General features: G+C 39.2%; 1 protein-coding gene across 1 annotated transcript in view; it reads left to right on the top strand.

The window, feature by feature from the left end:
* ccdc141 (coiled-coil domain containing 141) overlaps nucleotides 1-13,976 on the top strand; it is a 171,397-nt gene extending 157,421 nt beyond the window's left edge. The window contains exons 29-33 of the mRNA XM_060828119.1: nucleotides 6,504-6,535; nucleotides 12,704-12,829; nucleotides 12,947-13,076; nucleotides 13,750-13,906; nucleotides 13,970-13,976. Of these exons, the coding sequence (XP_060684102.1) occupies nucleotides 6,504-6,535; nucleotides 12,704-12,829; nucleotides 12,947-13,076; nucleotides 13,750-13,906; nucleotides 13,970-13,976 (452 nt within the window). The remainder of the gene's footprint in view (nucleotides 1-6,503; nucleotides 6,536-12,703; nucleotides 12,830-12,946; nucleotides 13,077-13,749; nucleotides 13,907-13,969) is intronic.
* Nucleotides 13,977-15,391: the final 1,415 nt, after the last annotated feature.

Below are 15,391 nucleotides of genomic sequence, written 5' to 3'. Positions count from 1 at the left end.
CAACAATTCCTCATTTTGGATTCTTGGTCATGCAGGACACTCCCCAGAACCCTCCATCCACTGCAATATTCCAACTGGAGACTTAATGACTTCAGCTAAGCCTGGAATGGCTTGTTAAATTTTAAAAACTCAGACGGATTTCCCGCTCCTTTTTTCTTTGGGAAAACTTTAGCTGCAGCAGAGACTGGAATATATTCCCTATTGCTGTTACTACCATCTGCATTACTTGAGTTACTATCAGCCTTGAGAATAGTAACAGCCACCATTCTCCCTATTTCCTACCAGTTATAGTGTATTCTTGCTACATAGTCACTAGCAGAGTCCTCTAACAGCCTTGCCATGCCATTTAGCTGGGTCCGGAAAAGCACAGCAGATCAAGCAGCATCCGAGGAGCAGGAGAACCGATGTTTCAGACGAAGGCCCTTCATCAGGAATGGGCAATTTCCTGATGAAGGGCTTTTGTCCAAAACGTCAATTCTCCTGCACCTTGGATGCTGCCTGGCCTGTAGTACTTTACCAGCACCACACTCTCGACTCTAATCTCTAGCATATGCAGTCCTCCCTTTCACCTATTTAGCTGGGTCTGCCTGTACCCTTCCTTTTGTTATCATCAGATAGTTCTTCATGAGTAGCCTTTCAACCAGGGCCATTTCCATTAACTCTGGGGCTATTCTTCTTGGGATATCATCAATGTTTAAGTTACCATTCCAACCTGGGTTGAGGACATAAAGCCACTACCTGTGAGTTGGAAGGAGAAAATATTGTTTCCACATTTCAAATCTCCAGTGAGGAACTTCATGCTGCCTTTCAGAAAATACCTACAGGGAGGAAAAGTTTGAATTGTCTTAAAGGCTTCTCCAAGAATACAAAGAATTATCATTATGGCAAAATCAATACTGATGAGTTTGAGGATATTACAGAAACAAATCTTGTAATACTACAATTCAATGCACCATTTCATATGATCATCAGGAGGGCATCCCTCTTGAAGTATCCCTGGGAGAAAGTTTGGAGTTACTAAGTAACAATATTATAAGTGCTGGTACTTGGGCTATAAATCAGTTGACAGGATGACTTTCTTAATCTGACTAATAGTCCAGATTGAACATCTTGCGTCTAGAATTTCAGTGGATTTCCAGTAACTACATGATATAATGCATTGGTGATTTATTTCCCAGTCCTGTGTCATGTATATTTGTGGGGTTATAAGGATATGTTCCTGTTAATGTGGGCCAATGGGAACTTGAAAGCTTTGGCTGTCCACCCTTAGATGATATTTACAGTGATGATCTTCCAGATTGTCAGCCCTGAGGAGATCTATCTGAAACAGATAGTTAAGAATACAACTAGTTGCTATCCTGCTGATAGTTTGTGATTTATGAGGTTTCACCGATGATCAATGCTTCCTTTCCTGACATTTCTAAACACATACCAGTGTCACTGAACATTATCACCTTGTACAGCCCCTGACATCTCAGAGTGAACCTGGGCCTGGCATGGAAATTCTTTACCATAAGCTTCTTCCCAACTTTGGTGCAGCCCATGACATTTTGTTTCCCTCACTACTTTCCTCAACCTTTATCTTTTCTCAGAACTTAACTCCTCTGACTGTTCACATTGTGTCACTCTGTACCTTCTAATGCTATTGCCCAGTGGTGCAAAATTTTATCTTAGTGTGGTTCCCTTCATGAGTCACATGACCCTTCTAGTCATTAAAGCAAATGTTGTTAGTCTATTCATCTCTTTTGGAGTTGCTGTTAGTCACATTGATATTAGATTATCAATGGGAGAACATCCATCTATGCCCTTCCTTCCTGTTCTGTGGCCTTTCATATGGCAGACTTCAACATTCAATTCATTTGTTCTATAATTCCCAAAATCAGGGGTAAGTGCAGGACTTGGAATCTTTGTTTTATTCTGAGAAACTAACAAATATTCTTCATTATTTTCTCTGTAACGTGGGTGTTTTGATCAGAGTCTATTCCACATCTTGGGTTCACTACTTCTGTCAGGACTTTTGTTCCAGTCAGTGTAGAGCAGTCCTGTTTGGAACATTGCCACCCATTTGGTAAAATGGCCCATGACTTACTAGACAATACCTTACCCTTGCTACTGGGTACACACTCAGACTATCTGTAGCTGCTTCCAACGTCCTTTAGTCCAGGCTGATTTTGATTTTAGTGTCACAGAATCATAGAACTGTACAGCATGGAAACAGACCCTTTTGTCCAACTCATCCACGCCGACCAGATATCCTAAATTAATCCAGTCCTATTTGCCAACATTTGACCCATATCCCTCTCAACCCTTCCTGTTGATATACCTATCCAGATGCCTTTTAAATGTTATAATTGTACCAGCCTCCACCACTTCCTCTGGCACCTAATTCTATACACACATGGCCCTCTGCATGGAAAAGATGCCCATTAGGTCCTGTTAAATTTTTCACTTCACACCTAAGACCAATGCTGTCCAGTTTTGGACTCGCCAGGGAAAAGACCTCTATTTACTCCGTCCATGCCTCTCATGATATTATAAACTTAAATAAGTTCACCCCTCAGCCACCAATACTCCAGGGAAAACAGCCCCAGGCTGTTCAACCTCTCCCTGTAGCACAAATCCTCCAACCCTGGCAATATCCTTTTAAATCCTTTCTGAACCCTTTCACATTTCACAATATCTTTCCTGGAGCATAGAGACCAGAAGTGCATGCAGTATTCCAAAAGTGTCCTAACAAATGTCCTGTACAGATGCTACATGATCTCCCAACTCCTATACCCAATGTACTGATGAATAAAGGAAAGTATACCAAATGCCTTCTTTGCTATCCTATCTACCTGTGTCTCTACTTTCAAGGAACTATGAACCTGCACTCCAAGGTCTCTGTGTTCAGCAACATTCCCCAGGACCTTACCATTAAGTGTGTAAGTCCTGCCCTGATTTGCCTTTTCAAAATGCAGAACCTCACATTTATCTAAAGTAAACTCCATCTGCCACTTCTTAGCCCATTGGCCATTTGATCAAGATCTTGTTGCACTCCGAGGTAACCTTCTTCGCTGTCCACTATATCACCAATTTTTGTGTAATTTGCAAATTTACTAACTATACCACCTATGTTCACATCCAAATCATTTATATAAATGACAAAAAGCAGTGAACCTTACACCAATCCGTGTGGTACTCCATTGGTCACAAGCCTCCAGTCTGAAAAACAATCCTCCACCACCACCTTCTGTCTTCTACCTTTGAGGCAGTTCTGTATCCAAATGACTAGTTCTCCTTATATTCCATGAGTCTTAACCTTGCTAACCAATATCCCATCAATCCTCTTTGTTACTCCATCAAAAACTTAATCAAGTTTGTGAGACACAATTTCCCATGCACAAAGTCACATTGACTATCCCTAATCAGTCCTTGCCTTTCCAAATACATGAAAATCCTATTCCTCCACCGATGTCAGGCTCACCAGTCTATAGTTCACTGGCTTTTCCTTACCACCTTTCTTAAATAGTGGCACCACATTAGCCAACCTCGTCTTCTGGCACCCAATTTGCACATTCCCCCAGTGTCTGTGTGGTTTTCCTCCAGTTTCCTCCCACAGACCAAAGGTGTGCAGGTTACATGGCTTAGCCATTCTAAATTCCCCATAGTGTTCAGGGATGTGTAGATTAGGTGGTCTAGCCATAGGAAATACAGGCTTACGGGGATAGGCTGGTGGGAGGTGAGGCTGGATGGGATGATCTTCGGAGAGTTAGAATGGTCTTATTGGGCCGTATGGCCTGTTTCCACACTGCGGGGATTCTATGATCTATGGTTTGGCTTCTGAGACAGCTGTCGGGAGTCAAGAAATTTACCAGCTCAGTGTGTCCCTACCTATCCAATCCACCACCTCAGGAAAAACTCACCCAAAAGGTGGGATCTTTGATCCTGGGTGGGCAGAAGAAGTACATGCAGGATGGAGTCAGGCTGTCCACTGCCAAATGCATTTGGAGGATACCATTGGGGCTTCTTAGTGCTGAAGCAGTCTAGTTTAAAAGAACCACCTTGATTTTCTGGGACCTTTTCTGCATCGTGTTCTAAAACATTAGACTTTTGTAGCCCTCAACAGCCCTCACCAACTCCCCATGCCAACTTAACACCATCTGTGATAACTGACTGAGGCATTTACTGGAGACCATCTTTTTAAGCAATTTTAACTGCAGAGAAACATGTCTCTTACATTCCCCTTTTAAAGTCCTCACACAATTACACTTTCCACAGAATTAGAGTTCTTATAGGGAACAGCCAAAATTCCTTCCACCAATTGAAGGGTTTACGTATTCCCAGTTCTTTGGAGAGTAACGTTGCAGGTGGATAGGACAGGATAGTGAAGAAGATGTTTGGTATGCTTTCCTATATTGGACAGCGTATTGAATATAGGAGTTGGGAGGTCATGTTGCGGCTCTACAGGACATTGGTTAGGCCACTATTGGAATATTGCATGCAATTCTGGTCTCCTTCCTATTGGAAGGATGTTGTGGAACTTGAAAGGGTTCAGAAAAGAGTTACAAGGATGTTGCCAGGGTTGGAGGATTTGAGCTAGAGGGAAAGCCTGAATAGGCTGGGGCTGTTTTTCCTGAAGCATCGGAGGCTGAGAGGTTTAGGGTGAGAGGAGAAAGATATAAAAGAGACCTAAGGGGCAACTTTTTCACGTAGAGGATGCTATGTATGTGGAATGAGCTGCCAGAGGAAGTAGTGGAAGCTGGTACAATTGCAACATTTAAAAGGCATCTGGATGGGTATATGAATAGGAAGGGATTGGAGGGATATGAGCCAGGTGCTGGCAAGTGGGACTAGATTGGGTTGGGATATCTGGTTGGACTGAAGGGTCTGTTTCCATGCTGTACATTTCTATGACTCTATGACTGTCGATGCTACAAATATCTCATAAGGGGCCTAGCAATCACTTCCCTAGCTTCCCACAATGTTCTAGGGTACACCTGATCAGGTCCTGGGGATTTATCTAACTATATGCGTTTTAAGATGTCCAGCACCTCCTCTCTTGTAATATGGACATTGGTCAAGACGTCGCTATTTATTTCCCCAAGTTCTCTAGCTTCCATATCCTTTAATTGATGCTATCACAGCGCATTTCTTTGCCAGCAGATACTTCTGTTTGCAAATAGTCCCAGTAACACAGTAGCAATCCATTGAAAAGATATCATTATTTTCAAAGGAACCTATCTTCAATTTATATGTATGATGTCCTTTCCAAACATTTTCTTGTTCCTCAAATTTCATGTGAAACCAGTCAACTGTAATATTCAGTCATAAAGATTTATCAGTTGTTAGATTTTTTTTCAATTATTTGAATTCATTGAACTATAAGTTATATTGTTATTTTATTTCTATTATTAACATTTATAATATATTAAATTGTCAAAATATATCAAAATTGAAGAAATTATTGTTAATATTGACTTTGTTGTTTGATTTTATTGATACGTTGCAGCTCCAGCAACACTCAGGAAACTTGACACCATCCACGACAAAGCAGCCCAATCAGTTCACTCCCCCACCACCAATGCTCAGTGTGTACCATTTACAAGATGCACTGCAGAAATTCATGAAAAATTCTTTGTCAGCACCTTCCAAACTCATGACCTCTACTATCCAGGAGAAGGGCAAGAAAGCACCACTGCCTGCAAGTTCCCCTCCAAGCTACTCACCGTCATGACTTGGAAGTATATTGCCATTCATTTGGTATTGCTAGATCAGAATCATGGAACTCCTCCCTCATGTCATTGTGGATCCTACAGCAAATGGACTCCAGTGGTGAAGAAGGCAGATCACAACCATCTTCTCAAGGGCAACTAAGAATGGGCAATAAATTCTGGCCCAGCTAGTGTCGCTGAAATCCCATGAATGAATTAAAAAATACAATTATGTAATGTTCCTACTGGAGGCCTGGAAAATGCCCACCACTCTCAAAATAATTATCTCAAAAGTTAAAACTGCAAGTTTATTAGCGTAGATGCTAAATTGCATTTCTAACATCAATGTAATAATTTTAAAAATAATCTATGATTAAAAGTTTCAGATTTAGACATTAAATGTGGCCATGAGACACATGTAGAAGCAAAACCCCACCTCCCTGACTATACTTATATGTGATGGACAGGAAAGGGCAGTCCCAAGTGTGATGGGGGAGGAATGTTAGTGCCAAGTCTTACTCTATTTCTGCTACCATCCCACTTGACATTAGGCAGGATCAGGGAGAATATTCCAACTCCTGAGTTATTATTGGTTATGTAGTTATGAAGGAAGGCATGTTCCATTCTTTGTTAGATTGATGTTCAAATAAACACCACCATAAAATGAAGTTTGGGCCCTAAGAAATTCGAAACAGTCTGCAGTTTTAGATCCTGCAGAACAATTTATCTGCATCAAAGGCCTGTTTTAGAATTCCTTCGTATGTCACTTGTATCTGAGTGGCCTGAAACTCAATATGAAGTTAATACGAGTGATGGGTCAACATGCTCCTAAATTTATACAAGTCAATGCAGCTGTTGGAAATGTCAAATAAGTATGCGGAGATTGACAGACAGGAGCATTTGGAATAATGGTTCATTGCAGGATTCACTGTTTGCAGAAATGACATATAAACACATTTGGGTAAGAGAAAATGTTATCAGAGCATGCAAACCATTCAATATAAAGTAACCAAATAAAACTTCAGCCTGATTCAAAAGCACATTTTGGAAGTGTCCATGCTCATAATTCTTCCACAGATCTATAAAATAGTCATCCTGATCTTCTCCATGGCCTCACCCTTCCATAACTTCTGCAGCACCAAAACCTTTTGAGGAAATTACATTAATCTATTTCTGATATTTTAAAATTTGTTTGTGAGATGTGAGCATTTATTGCCCATTCCCAGTTGTCCTTGAGAGGGTGGTGGTGAGATAGTTTTTTAAAGTATTGCAGTCTTTGGAGTGTAGGGGTGTCCATAATGCTATTAGTCAGAGACCATGGAATTCTAGGATTTTGACCTAGTGACAATAAAGGATCAGGGCTAAAGTTCCAAGTCAGGATGGTGTGTGGTTTGGAGGGAAACTGAAGACAGTAATATTGCCAAACATCTAAATGGTAGAGATTGTGGGTTTTGAAGGTATTGTCAAAAGAAGCTTGTTGAGTTACTGTACCACATCCTATATATATATATATATATATATATAGTACTTACAGCTGCCACCTTAGATCAGGGGTGAAGGTAGTGATTGTTAGGGGTGGTACATCTGATAAAAGTCAAGTTGCTTTGGCCTACATGGTGCTGAGCTTCTTAAGTGCTCTTATAGCTGTACTCATCCAGACAAATAGAAAGTATTAGTTCACATTCCTGACTTGTGCTTTATAGATGATGGAGAAAAAGTGGGAACACAAATGTAAGTTACTTGTTACAGAATTCCCAGTCTTTCACCTGCTCCTCCAACCATAGTACTTATATCACTGGTCCATTTTAATTCCTGTTCAATGATGATTAACCCCCAGGATGTTGATAGTCATAGTAGGGCTGAGAAGGCCATTGAACATTCAGATTAGATTCTCACTTGGCAAAGATGGTCATTGCCTGATGCTTGTATAGAGCGAATAGTTCATTGTATCAGCCCAAACCTAAATGTTGTACAGGTCTTGCTGCATATGGACTGTTTCAGTACAAGATGTTGTGAAAGGGTTCAGAAAAGATTTACAAGGATGTTGCCAGGGTTGGAGGATTTGAGCTATAGGGAGAGGCTGAACAGGCTGGGGCTGTTTTCCCCGGAGCATCAGAGGCTGAGGGGTGACCTTATAGAGGTTTACAAAATTATGAGGGGCATGGATGGGGTTAATAGGCAAAGTCTTTTCCCTGGGGTCGGGGAGCCCAGAACTAGAGGGCATAGGTAAGAGGGGAAAGATATAAAAGGGACCTAAGGGGCAACTTTTTCACACAGAGGGTGGTACATGAGCTGCCAGAGAAAGTGGTGGAGACTGGTACAATTGCAACATTTAAGAGGCATTTGGATGGGTATATGAATAGGAAGGGTTTGGAGGGATATGGGCCAGATGCAGGCAGAAGGGACTAGATTGGGTTGGGATATCTGGTTGGCATGGATGGTTTGGACTGAAGGGTCTGTTTCCATGCTGTACATCTCTATGACGCTATGAGTGCAGAACATTGTGGAATCACTAGCAAACATCCCCATTTTTGATCTTATGATTGTGTTAAGGTCATCGATGAAGCAGCTGAAGATGTTTTGACCAAAGTCACTACCCTGAGGCACTCCTTTTGTGATGTCCAGTGGCGGAATTGATTGGTTCCCAACAATTACAATCACTTTTGAATGTGTTAGATATGGCTTCAACCATTGAAGAATTTTTCACATGATTCCCATTGATACCATTGAACATTCCCGATTTTAATTGCTTCACCAATGGTGACCTTGAGTGACTAGGTCTTAACACTATAATACACACCTGACACTTCTCTGTCTCTTCATTTCATTTCTTCATTTAAAAGTCTCCTCAAAAATCTGTTTGACAAAACTTTTGATTCCTGATCTAATATCTCTTTATCTAACTTGGTTTATAATATCCTATGAAAATTATGATTAGGGACAAATTGTTCTATTAAAAGTGCCATATAAACATAAATGATGTACTGTTGACTTCAGTGTGAGTTGCAGTTGCCAAATAATGTGGCCACGATGTAGAAGCGCCTCAGACAGGTAGACAGGGTGGTTAAGAAGGTGTTTATTGCTTCAGTGCTCGAACGTTTGAGTATAAGAGTTGGGACGTCATGTTGAGGTTGTTTGTGAGACCTCTTCAGAAGAACTGTTTGCAGTAAATTGGAGAGGGTTCACAAAAGATTTACCAGCATTTTGCCAGAAATGGAAAGTTTGAGATATAAAAATAGGCTGGAAAGACTCGGACCTTTTTCACTGGACTATATAGGATGTGGAGGGGTGACCTTGTTGAGGTTTAGAAAATCATGAGGGGCATAGATAAGGTGAATGATAAGGGTTTTTTTCCCTCAAGTGGAGGAGTTCAAAACTAGGGGGCATAAGGTGAGAGGAGAAAGATTTAAAAAGGACATGAAGGCAACTTTTTTTACACAAAGAGTGGTTTGTATGTGGTTTGAACTATCAGAGAGAGTGGTGGATGCAGGGACAGTTACAATGTTTGAAGAAATTTAGATAACTTCACCAATAGGAAAGATTTGGAGGGATATGACCAAGCACAGGCAGATAGGACTGGTTTAGTTTGGGAACATGGTTGGTTGAACTGAAAGGTCTATTTGCATGTTATATAACTCTTTGACATTAAGACTCTATGACTAGGCTGTTTCCCATGACTTATCAGTAGAACTTTGTGTTTTCTGTTGAATAACCAAATGGTATGGTAGTCTCAAAAGTGTCAGCAATTTGAAGAGCTCTCAGGTTCGCCAGGCATCCACAGAGTTTGTTTTGGTAGGTGAGGACTAGAAGGGCAGCAATGTTAGCTGTACGGTTTGCTTGTTCTATGTTTGATGATTTAAGTCTGTGTACTGTTGATGCTCACTTTGCTTGATTATTTGAGTCTTGCCATGGTCTTATATATATTGCTAGAAGCAAAGAGCAGTGAGCTTGAATTGGACATTTCAAGGCACTGTGAGTAAAACCGTTACACACAGTGTCATCTCTGCATAGTTCCAAGACAGAAAATATACAACACGAGGCACTTGCCAGAATGTGGCTTAGAATATATGAAATGATGTGGTAGAATTAAATGATATTTCTACCACTCTAAGAAATGTCATACAGCAGAGCAGTGTTCTCACAAAGGCAGCTGGGTAAATCTGAACACTTCTACCTTTATACATCCTACATTTGTCCTATCTTCACTCATTCCCAAATATACCAAAGTCTTTCTCTCTCCACACTTGGGTGTTGATAGTACTTCCATATGGAAAAAATTATAGCACCATCTTAATTCACACCTGTTCCAGCAAATCAGTTTTGATCACAAGAACTATAACCAATACTTAAAGGAATTTAATATAAAGAAATAGCATTTGCCCCGATCATCATGGAATGCAATCACTTACAAGACCAAAGTTCATACTTGCTCGGTGCCTTGAATACTTTCTTTTGTCTCTCCAAAGGAAACATTCAATCATTACCATCATATTCAATAAATAATAGGGCAAAAAGCAGCAACACATAACATTCTCAACTCTGAGGACAAAGAAGGATGAGAAACCTTGGGACACAGGAATTGCTGCAGAAGGTGGTGAAGTGGGAGGCAAGGTGGAAATGGAAGTTTGATAAAGGTTAAACTGAGATCAGCATGTAATCCAGGCTTACTGTATCTTTTTGAAGTATTGTAATACCCTGACACTCAACAACTATTTCTTCAAGAGGAGTTTGCCCTTTATAGAAAGCTGAAAAAGCCTTCTTATGTTTCATACCTTAAGAGATGACTTGATAAAAGTAACAGCTATGAAGATGATCAGCTAGGAACATATCCACAACATTGTCATACTAATACAAACTCAGTCATAGTATCTCATTTGCACAGGTATCAACATAGTCCCATTCATTTGGGAGTGAATAGTTTGGGACTCAGAAGGATGGTTGCTCATCGAAGCATTGAGCACAAGTGAAAATAAAGATCCGACAGCATAAAAGAAGGAGCATGGGGCTCCTCCACAGAGAGCGGAGAAGCGAGTGCTCATGGCTGGGAAGCAAAAACAGGACTACAGCTCGCGAGCAGCATTCTCATGTATAGGTAGTGAAGATGGTTTCCATGTGTATGGCTGAGAACTTGCATAAGTGGGAAAAGCCTGTTATCCATATTTGCCATGTATTGCAGTCATTACCCATGACTGGAAAAACATCCTGATGACAGCTTTAGTCCAGCAGGTTTTTTCATCCAACTACCAGAAACAACTCTGATGATGTTGGTGATTTTTAGAGTGGAAGCTCCCCTTGTTTCATTAGATACCTTCAGGATCAGCATGAATGCATGCCCATTTCCAAGACTTGAATTAAACTATTTGTTTATCAAAACTTGAACTAGTTGTTTCTCTGAACCTGTACCCCCTCCCCTCCCCACAATGTGGGCTACAAGGTATGGAATATTCTCTCTTAATGCCAGTGAGACTATTGTCCTATGAAGTAATGCCAACATTTCAGGAAATATTTGGAGGAGAATGGCATGATTATCTGTATCAAAAAACATCAAGAAGAATAAGGAGTGATGGCACACCTCATTCCAGAAATCAGTGAAATGCTAAGGAAATTTGAATCTCACAGATCTCCAAAGATCGTACCCTCTTTAGTGGATAAAGTGCACACAAAAATGGAGGTTTGGCAACCTCAATTTACATGTTAATAGATATACATTAACATTGCAAAAAAAGAATAGGGAAAAGTTTATCCAGGGGTGCCTCGCCCCTCTACTTGTCAATATTGGCATGCAACTTTCTGAACACAAGATTTTACCAAAGGTGCATATGTTCCCAGCACAATTATACAACACTGAAAGAATTATTTAAATGTAGTATAGCGCTTTCTTTGTGCTCTGTTAATTATGCTTTCAGAATAAACAAACCCATTTTTTTACAGATTCCAGAAATCAGACTTTTGAGAGATATTTAGATCTGGGATAAGAGTTTAACTAAGGCCAGAGCTGCTTGCACCTTTAGTTTTACAAGCAAACTGACAAGCAAAAGTTCAAGCTGTGTAATTAAAAATGTTTCAAACACACGAGGAGTTTTAATCATGTGATTTGGGCTTTGGGTTGAGATACTCTGCTTGCAAGATGAATTTTGATAGCTCTCTTCAAAAAACTAATGTTGTTGTAACAGATAACTGTGAAGACAGTTGTACCAAGTCAAATAATAATAATTTTCAGTGGTGTCTTTTATACAGAACTGGCCAGGTAAACATTTCTTCTAGTCTTTTGCGTTGGCTTGACTACAATATATGGAGTGCCACACCCTAGGAAGAGATGAATTTGTTTTTGCCTTGATAACTGCTGGAAATTTCTGGAAGCAGTTAACTTGCTGGTTCTTTGTTTGATAGCAACCATTTTTAAACTTGGCAAAAATCCATTTTAAAAAAGTTATTTTATCAAGGCGATATAGCTTTTTAAAAATACAGTTTTCAATTGCTCTCTTCCTGTCGTCTGGACATTTTATTGGTTTAACGTTTCATGTGAAAGGCAGCAAATCTGATGGTGTAGTGCTCCCTTACTACTGTACTGGAGTGAAAGCCTTTGTTTTACATGCTCAAGCCCTGGAGAGCAACTTAAATCCAGGATCTTCTGGTTTAGAGGCAAGAATGTGACCAACTGAACCATAGCCGACATCAGGATAGAAAAATAAAATTATTTTGGTTCATTCCAAGATGCTTTACAATCAATGTATGTAAACAACGTAGTCACTGTCGTTATATAGGAAAATGCAGTCGAAATATTCTATTTGAGTTACTATAGTTAATCCTGTACAGCTCATACATTGTGCAACCACAATCCACCAATAATGAAGAAGTGGGTTTTAAGTCCTGGTCAAGAAACGATGTGCTCTTCAGATATCTTTATTGACATGTTTTAGCATAAAGGAACATAAATAAATCATCTGAAATATTTACCTGTTATTACATTTTTATTTCTAGTTCAAGACAAACCTCCAGTCTTTGAAAAGAAATTTGGCAACTCCGTTTTAATGAAAGGAGATGATCTAATACTCCATTGTGTTATATCAGGTCAACCAGAACCAAGTGTTACATGGTTAAAAGATGATGAGATAATTTCGCCCCCAAAATCTAATGTGAGTCATGTAGTTCTGATTTTATATGTGTAAATTCAGGCAATTAATTTTAATATATAATGTAATTTCAAAACATATTGTAATATGCACAATAACAAAGCCTTCCTTTTTGCTTAGAGACAGCATTTTGGTGAAAGTCATGTATTCACGAAAAGAAATATCGGCCCAGCTGACACTGGAATGTATAGTTGCATTGCCAGAAACATAAAAGGACAAGTGTGCTGTTCAGCTTCTGTAATCGTTACAGGTATCTATGGAATTGGTTTAGTGTAATATAAGTTTCCTGATATTGTCTGTGATATACAACTTACGCAATGCAGTGATATGGTTAGATATGTGTGAATGACTGTACTTTATATTCAGAATAAAACCATTGGTATAATACAAAGAACAAATTGATTTTCTACAAGCTAACAGTTTCATCAAATGTGCAGTTATTGATAAAATGTCAGCTTTTTAATGAATGTAACTATATTTCAACAAAGTGGAGCAAACATATTAATGGCAGTTTGAGGCTTAACACTAGCATGTATGACAGCATGTTAAAGACAGCCCAATACAGTTTTGTTTCTAACTTAATTTTTGGATTCAGAGATTTACAACTAAAATAAGTACATGCTGAATATTTTATGATCATATTAAAATATTTTGATTTGATTTCTGCACTTTACTCACTTATGGGTATCTAATCATCTGCATATGTATGTACAGATAAAAAATTTAAATTATTACACAAAATAAACTTGATGTTAAGATTAATTTGGACCTGTTATATTTAATGTGGAATGTAGCACTGTAAGATTTGAATTTTCTTCTCTATTGATTAATTATATTTGCACTTTATGAACAATTTATTGGGAAAGAATTTGTACATAGTTCTGAAACATTATTGATGACATTGATTTCCATACTATTTTCAGACAAAATTATTGGGAAGTTATCTAACATTAGTAAGGAAACTCCAGAAAAGAGTCACGGAGTAATGACAAAGCCTGTTCCATTTACAAATATTTCTGAACATGGAGCACCTTGTGACCAAAATAATCAAAACTCAGAGATTGGACAAACATGGTCAAGGTAAGTTTTTCTTTACCATTCCTTTTACATTGTAAGTAATTATTTTTGTTTGTGATTATGTAGTACATAAACATGCCTACAAATGTATTTAACAGTCATTTTTAATTTTATCGCATTATGGATACAGTTTATTTTTTCAATTTTGTATTTCCTTATTTTAATGATGACCAAACAGTATAGTTGGAACATTTGAAGAGCATGAGTTGTAACTCAGAGATGTACTTTTTGCAGCTTAGCTTTAGTTATTGTTTCAAGGTATTGTTCTAAAGAATTGTCCAAAGCTGGACAAACAGTTGTGGCAGCTCCAGCAAGCTGTGCAGGTTTATCTTGCTGACCTCCACCAGTGTTTCTGCAAACTTGGAGCCAGTTACCCTTATGTCTTCACCTGAATGCACTGGATTTGGGCAAGTGCATTGTGTTTCTCGTTCTGTGTTCGCCAAATGAAATCTGATGCATGGTCGTTGGTTTCTCAGTCGGTCAATGTATACACTCTTAAGCATAATGTTACATTTCTGTACTTGCCACACACCCAAACGAAGAAAAACATGAAAGCTTTCTTCCATGACAATCAAACATAACATTTCTCTTTTAGAGGAAACAGTAAAATAGGTACCTGGCTCTTATAAGATATGAACTATATGCTGGAATCATAGAAGGTCATTTCCCCACACAAATCTACATCTCTTCAGGAAAATACTATTGTTAATCAAGGCTAGACCTGGGAGGCAATCTGGAAAGAGTTTCCTGGAACCTGCAAAATTTCAAAAGTGTTATATTCAACAAATATTCTCCGTGTTTAAAATTCTTCCCCAGACACACTTCCTTCCCTGCTTCTTGACTATGTTTGTTCAACCTGTATCTTTCATGATGTGCTCAGTTTAATTTTAAGGTGGAGGACGTGTCCAGAAGCATTGTAACTTGCTGCCACTTTTTCTTCCTGTAAACTCTTCCAGAGGTGAGGCCCTATGACAAAGCTACATGGGCTGAGGCAGCACTGAGCTTGTAACGAGCACTTCCCTGAAACCAGCATCAGCCCAGTAAATGAGGTGTAGGGATAACAATGAGTGAGTTTAAGAATTGTACATCTAGAGAAGTACTCATCACAGATGAGAACATGCAAATGGATGGCAGGCGGTGAAGATCGCAGACTCGAGAAGGCCATGTGCTCAGTACTATATGCCCTTAGCAGTTTCAAGGGATTGTTATCCTGTTGGCATGAGTTCAAATGTGATTTAATGCAACAGCATAAGGCATATTCTTAACTTCTGCCTGTCAAAGCAGCACACAATATATCAACATTTTTGAGTATCACTGCATTGCAGTGGATTTGTAAGGAGTTTGTGATTTCTTCATTACGGTTACAGGGATAGGCATCAATCACAGAATAGTAGTCTGTAATGGTCAAACTCTTTGAGATTGTGGATGCCCATATGCTGCATTGGAAATCATTTAAAAATAGTAAAAATGGGCTTCAGTCAACTCGGA

The sequence above is a fragment of the Hemiscyllium ocellatum genome, chromosome 7, assembly GCF_020745735.1.
Source record: "Hemiscyllium ocellatum isolate sHemOce1 chromosome 7, sHemOce1.pat.X.cur, whole genome shotgun sequence".
Taxonomy (NCBI): Eukaryota; Metazoa; Chordata; class Chondrichthyes; order Orectolobiformes; family Hemiscylliidae; genus Hemiscyllium; species Hemiscyllium ocellatum.
Note: the sequence above shows the minus strand (reverse complement) of the source record. Positions and strands in the feature narration are given on the sequence as shown.